Here is a 7,026-nt window from a genome sequence, read left to right as displayed (position 1 = left end):
CCAGCAGCGCCAGTCCCAGAATATGGCCAATAATGATGCTGAGGGGCGGGGAGCAGCGCGGTCTGCAGACCCACTGAGTCTGAGAGTCTGGCTGGGTGCCCAGGAGAGGTAGCAGGCAGCGGTGGCGGAGATGGGCTCACACTTCTGAATCACAAGTCAACCTACAGTCGCCAACACCTCTGAATCACATCTCAACCTTCATTCGAAGACCCGAGGCGACTATTTTTTTCTTTTTTTCGAGGGGTTTCGCTTGTGGCGCTCATAAAGACTGGTACACTGAAGCTAAAGCAGGAGCGGGAAGGTTTATAGTTGCATTCCGACGCTCAGCACTCCTGTCGCCTCACCTGCCTGGCCGGAGAACAGGTCCGCTGTGGTAATAATGCATCCAGATAAGTACTTACCTGAACTGGTGGCCGAGAAAAGCAGCTTGGACCCCTCCTTTGTGCATGCGTTGCGCCTGCTTGCAGAAGGTAAGTCAGGTATTTTTCAAGTCTAATCTACTTTGAGCTTTGCACAGTTATTTGTCAGAGGCATTCACCCTGTTCTCCGCAACTGAAAACCCCATTGCATTGCATTTTGGGGAGGTAGTGACCTAATTTAAGCTTATTTTAAACACATTGCCCATTGACTCTTTATGCTTGCTTGAAGGTTATGAATTCACTGTGCGGTGTGTTTAATGGAGGAAGCTGCTCTTTGGCTCCAGTGCAGAACTTTTCTGAGATTTTCTACCATGGAGGGAAGAAATGCAGTGAGCACAGAAAGTAAAGTGTGTGAGAGTTATCCCCTCTTATTCTAACCCACTGCCCTCTGGCATCCAACATCCAGAAAATTAACTAAAACAGTTGGCAGAGCAGTTCTCAGGATTAAAAGGGTGAAAAGACTAATTGTATGATTGACTGGATTTAAAATGTGCTGTTCACAGTGTATTGCCAGCTGATGTCATTTCAACATAGAGTAAGATCAGGATTGCAATGTCCAGACCAAAACAAGCTGCATGTTGTCAGAAAAGACTTGTTTTTCAGCAAAAGTTCACATCCTCCTTGAGTTTTCTTGATTCAAATTTAGCCACAGCATCAGTCTGATACTTTTAAGAACTCTACCTAAGACATAGTCAGGCTGAAATGTAAGTGATACATTCTAATATAGCAAAGAAAACGGTTTAATACACCATGCATGAGATGCACCTTCTCTTTATACCTACTACTTATAATAACTGATAACTGTTATCAAGGTCACATATGGGACTTAATTGGGACATAATATGTTCTACAGTCTTTCTAATGATTTAATGTCGCAGCATGTCTAACATTTATAGCAAAATACAGAACCCAGCTCATTCGGTTCACAGATGTACCTTTTGCATTTTTCCAGTGCAAATCCAGACAACATGCTCTGAAGGGTTGAGTGATGTGCTTTTGTGGATGATTGGGTGAAAGGATATACTTTTATTCTGGTTTCATAGACCCAAAGGAGCTCAGCCCACATGGGCTTACAGGACTCTACTTGCATTACATACAGAGGCAAGAAAACAAGCAGGACAGCACTTGGTACTGTACCCTTGTATGAAAATAGTATATCAGATAGATAATATATATTCCTGCAGCATCTGACCCCATTGATTTAAGTAATTCATTATTTCTTACTTTGTGCCCAAATAAAATGCCCAAATCCTGCTTGAGCGTTTCTAAGAGTTTTTGACATTGCTGTTAAAGGCGGTAAAGTCAACCTGTATGTTAAATGAATAGGCTCTGATTGGACAGTGTGTTTGTGCTCTGGTGTTTTCTGCCCCTTGAGCTTTTCTGTTGAAATGTGTTGATGAGACACCTGACAGTCCTGCGCTTGTCGCTAACTGTGATGCAGATGGGATCATCTGTCACACAGTACACATTGCCAAATTTACTCAAGGCTGACTAGCCATAGCCAGGACACAAACACAAAATGCTGTCTTCATCATATCCGCTGTAGTGGACAGCAACTTGCATGTTAAAATGGTGTTATTTACCTTTTTTCCGTGTTTATTTCATTCAGTTAAAGCAGTTTTTGGGAACAGATACATATACACTTGCAGTTCCCCGTAATTTACAATACAATAGATTCTTCTACAATATAGTATAATACTGTAAACAAAAATGCAATACACTGCAATAAATAATAATACATTGCAATAGAATAACATGCATCCAGTTTGCAAGGTCAACACACAGCATGCATGATACACAATAGTGGACAATCACTATAGTAAACTGTCCGTTCAGACAGTCTTGTATTGTCAACTCAATAATCATCTGTGGACAGCAAGATAAACTGCCGTTTACAGATTTATAGATTCACAGCTATTTATTGGTGAATAGCAAAGCATGTAATCCAGAATTATTCACATCACGCCCAATAAACAGCATAGCATGGAATTACCATGGGCTCAGTTAACAGCTCCATATTTATGAAGTGAAAATGTGTTTAAATTATGTTACCTCTAAAATCATTTGTCTCTCTTTGGCAGATTTAATGCTGTTTGGGACAAAGCTCTTCCAGAGGGTGGGTGGGGATAATTCTACTTCAGAGCAGAGTGGGAGCTTCTTGTTTCCTTTGATAGTGAAAGTAATGATAAAACAAGTGAATATTATTTGAATAACTTTGAATAATATACATTAAATACAACACTTTATATTAGTTGTTAACCAGTCGTCCCACTTTCCCCAATAATAGTTCCTTCTTGGTCACAAAGCCATCTTATTTCAAATTAACATGAGTCTAATGATTGCTCAGATTGACAGATTAAAGTCAATTACTTTATGTGTAGCACTTTAATTTGCCTTTGACTAAATAACAGCATAGTTGTTTTAAAAGTGGGTAGAAGTTAGAGTCAAGGAAAGGAAGCCTTTAACATATCCCAATGGTTTTCCTACAGAGCAGCCTGGCCATGAAAACCAATGGGATTCCTAATAAAAACAAAGGCATGTGTGTCTTGTTTCCATTTTTAGGGTAAAGGAGAAAATTTCTCCACATTTATTTTCCAATCACAAGATCTAGTTTACATTGTCACTACGCGTTTTGACAGGCTATGTAATATCTCGAATGCCCTCACAAGTGCTCCCAGGCACAGTGACAATACAGTCAAATCTGCATGAGATTTGAAGGATGTAGGATCCTCTGAATAAAACATGAGAATAGATATGGAGGAGGACCAACCCCGTGACTCATCTCAAGTAAAGCATAAGAGAGCAAGAACATAAGAAAAAGTCCTTATAGTGATTTCATTTACGGATGTCCATTAAGCTCAATATTTGGAGCTTAAAGTTTTTTGGGTTTTTTTAAGATAATTTTTTGGGGGTTTTCCCTTTATTTAGACAGTGACAGTGGATAGACATGAAAGGGGGAGAGAGATGGGGGATGACATGCAGCAAAGGGCAGAGGTCGGATTCGAACCTGCGCCGCTGCAGGACTCAACAGACTGGAGAGTCTGTTGGAGTCAATAAATACTCCACTGCGTTCGGGAGGATCTGGCTGTCCATGGTGTTTGTGTTCCGTGTGCTGGTGTTTGTGGTGGCAGCACAGAAGGTTTGGGGCGACGAGAGCAAAGACTTTGAGTGTAATACTCGACAGGTAAGATGAACACAGGAACAACACTGTTTTTTTTCTCTGCAGACACTTCTGTACCTTTAATTGTTAATCAGCCGACTCAGCCGACTTGGGGCCAACGCTCTTACTGGGTGAGCTTAGCTAGAGGCCGCCCCTTGAGCACAAGTTTTTACTCAAGCACTAATAAGCTGCACTTTGTTGTGGTTCTCATGTTTACACAAAGGAGGGAATGTTCTAAGAAAGAGAGAAAGCAACCAGCAGTTAATTACAGTATTGGCTAGTTTCTGCTTGCACACATTGCATATGTGAGGGTAAATTCTGTGCCACATACTTTAGGCTGATAAAAATGCTAAGTCACAGATTTATCGAAAAACAAGCTCACACCATATTTTGGGCAACGACCCTTTAACTTTAATTAAAATCTATCAGACAATGCAAGCACCCGCGCGATGCACTGCAACCTCTTTAGCCTTAGTTTAAGTCAGCCAAGCTATAATTAGATAATGAGATGGTTAGCTTCAATGAGTTACTGTTAAGGAGATATACATACAAATCAACGTACAAATACATATTGCAGGGGGCTTTCCTCGACACGTACATACAGATGCAAGTGACTTGCTTATTTGGGAATGTAAAACTTCACTCTCTCTCTAAGAATTGATTTGCATCTAATCTCTCTCTCTCTTATTTATAAATTGTTGCTCACATTCTCAGTGTAAACATTATGGCCTGCTCAGTATCCAGCAGTGACCCAGCTCATAGCGACAAATAAACAATAACCCATGTGGTATATGACCTATCAAAAGGACAAAAAAATTACATTTCAGGAAAGTGATACATTGCATTACATTTTCAGCATTTAGCTGATGCTCTTATCAAGAGTGACTTACAATGAGTGCATGGGTCGAATAAGATTAGACTCCAAGGTCGCGAGCATTTTAGTAACGTAAATGAGTGGATGAGCCAAAGCAGCAGCACTCAGAAATATTTTATAAGAATATGTTACCGTGCCTCCTTAATGTTCACATATAACTAAAATAAAATAAATAAATAGAAACAGGATTTCTTTAAGTCTTTAAGTGTATTTAGGAAAGAAGGTCAATTACTGTCTTTCTTATGCTTATAATATACTGTAAGTATTGTAAAATGTAAATATTGTAAAATGTGATTTGTATAGTAGTTTGGTTACATTCTTAGGGTTTCTTTGTTCAGGTATACTTTTAGTAAGTTTCTGCTCAGGGTTTTTATCATTAAAGCACTGCATGCTGATGGAGGCTAATGTTCTGTTTCGTCCGACATACCACTAATTACATTCACACAGCTTGTTTAATTAGACAAGGAAATACAGTGCTACAGGATGTACTTTAAAGTTAACACAAATAGGACTGAAAAAAGAGCGATATATATACTGATCATGAAGGAACAAATCAATCAATCAATCAAAGAATAAATCACTCAGTCATTACTGTACAGTTTTTGCACACACATTAGAGCAAATATACAATATACCTGGAAGTAATATCCACGTTAATAAAATGTGTGTAGAATGTGGCATAATAACATAAATACCACACTGTATTCAATTATGTATCCTCAGATATAATAAATCATACCTGTTAATTTACAGGTGTATATTATATATAAGTTACACAATATATAACATGCATAATAACATCACACTGTACATATAAAAGAAAAAAAGACCCTATAGTACACATATAATAAAGAGAAACAGATCCTATATGTATATAGTAATGTATTTTTGCAGAATGTTTTGCATCCTGTCTGGCTTGTAAGTAGTTGTAATAAATAGAGGATTATTGAAACACCATTCTGATTAAAATGCGTTTAATTTGCTTGCGTTTTAATTTGTATAAGATTTTGTAATTTGTATGAATAGTAATTCGTTTTTCACTTCACTTTCCATTGCACATTCAGCAGAGATTTTAAAGATGGCATTATAATTAGATTGAATGTGTCAACGGGCTGAATGCGATTTGCCTCAGTGCAGCTCAGTTAAAAACCCATAAACAGCATGTGGCCAAACAGTGGCGCATATTTCCAACCATATATGCATTTACATTCATGAGTCCAGAGTGAAAAGAAAAAGAAAAAAAGACAAAGCTAATTGCACGTCTCGTGGTCCATTCTCCCCACCAGATCCACTCTGTGAAATGGAGCGCTATTACTACCTCTTTCTGTGTTTGATGTGAACAAGCAATTAGGTATCGGAGAGTGATTAGCTCGATTCATTTTCTTTTGTTTGGACCTCTTACTGCAGTTGGTGTAAAAGCCTACAGTACAATAAAGCATAAAGTAATAATCACTCAAATCAGTATTGATTGGTTCAGCAGTGCATATTGTAATAACAACCAGCAGTAATTGGCTGTTTTAACAGATTTTATTGAAAGCATAAGTGCTGTTCAGCTGTTATTGCAATGTACAGCCAAAATACAACTCCCAGCAGCATCTAAACCTGATAGAAGTGGGGAGTTCAAATATGTTTTTTTCTAGCAATTCACTATCTGCAGTTTTTACTTTAATGCTCGTCCATCAGATTGCAGGTTATTCAAGGTCTCCAGTCTTTCAGCCAGCTTTGCAAAATAAAAGGTGAGTCGAGTGGAAAAGGGAAGGATGCTTACTGTGTGCATTATTTGTCTACACAGAGCACAGATACCAGGACATCCTGAGTTTGCTTTTGTCTCATCAAATTCCTCTGTGGCATGACTGTGTAACAATGTGAGAACTAATCACACCTATGTTGGAAGAAGTCATTTTGATTGGGTTTATTATAGTGACCTGTTTTAGTCTGTGAGTTTTTGGATCCATGTTTCTCTGCAGAGAAAAACAACATCAAACCCAGAGCAGTGTAGTAAGGGACAATTTGATCACACCAACATCATCTCAGAGTTGAATGCGTAAAAGCGCCCTATTAAGCAGTAGAACAAAGTGTATGCTTTAGTAGTGTGGACTGTATGGCAAACAACAACTGAAATCCAATAACGCTATGATTGTGAGGGTAAGCAGTAAACATATTATCTCCAAGCAATGATGCAGCTCCCATTCCCCCATCTTCTGATGTTATTGAACTGCATACATGTTATTCTGTACTGATAGTAGCTCAAACCCTGCAGGGCATGTTTCTTTTCTTTTTTAGCAAACTATACTAGAGCTTCTTGAGAATTTTAGATAGTTCAAGAAATATTTTACTTAATCATCGGCAAAATTATCTTTTTATGCTCAGACAAGAATATCCTGTTTAGTACCTAAATATTTTCCGGTGGTGCAGCTGTTTTACTGAGGGCAACTAGTTGCTAAAAGCAGTGAGCCCTCTTTTGTTAAAAGTGAATCAAAATGCTACCAAATCTGATGTGATCTAAATTTCTAATAGAAACTAATTACTGTAATTATAAATACAGTTTTGTGTGTATTTATTGCCATGTTACT

At 38.3% G+C, this 7,026-nt stretch overlaps 1 protein-coding gene across 5 annotated transcripts in view; it reads left to right on the top strand.

Moving 5' to 3' along the window:
- The window catches only part of khdrbs2 (KH domain containing, RNA binding, signal transduction associated 2), an 85,465-nt gene continuing 78,439 nt past the window's right edge, over nucleotides 1-7,026 (top strand). For 3 of the 5 annotated variants that reach the window (XR_005637188.1, XR_005637189.1, XM_039784845.1), the window contains exon 1: nucleotides 4-470. Coding sequence is in view for 1 of the 5 variants with exons in the window: in XM_039784845.1 (XP_039640779.1) it covers nucleotides 380-470 (91 nt within the window). In the remaining 4 variants the exon portion in view is untranslated. Of the gene's footprint in view, nucleotides 471-7,026 lie in introns of all 5 variants that reach the window. The other 2 variants (XR_005637186.1, XR_005637187.1) reach the window with 2 other exon arrangements.

Source organism: Perca fluviatilis, chromosome 19 (assembly GCF_010015445.1).
Source record: "Perca fluviatilis chromosome 19, GENO_Pfluv_1.0, whole genome shotgun sequence".
NCBI lineage: Eukaryota > Metazoa > Chordata > Actinopteri > Perciformes > Percidae > Perca > Perca fluviatilis.
Note: the sequence above shows the minus strand (reverse complement) of the source record. Positions and strands in the feature narration are given on the sequence as shown.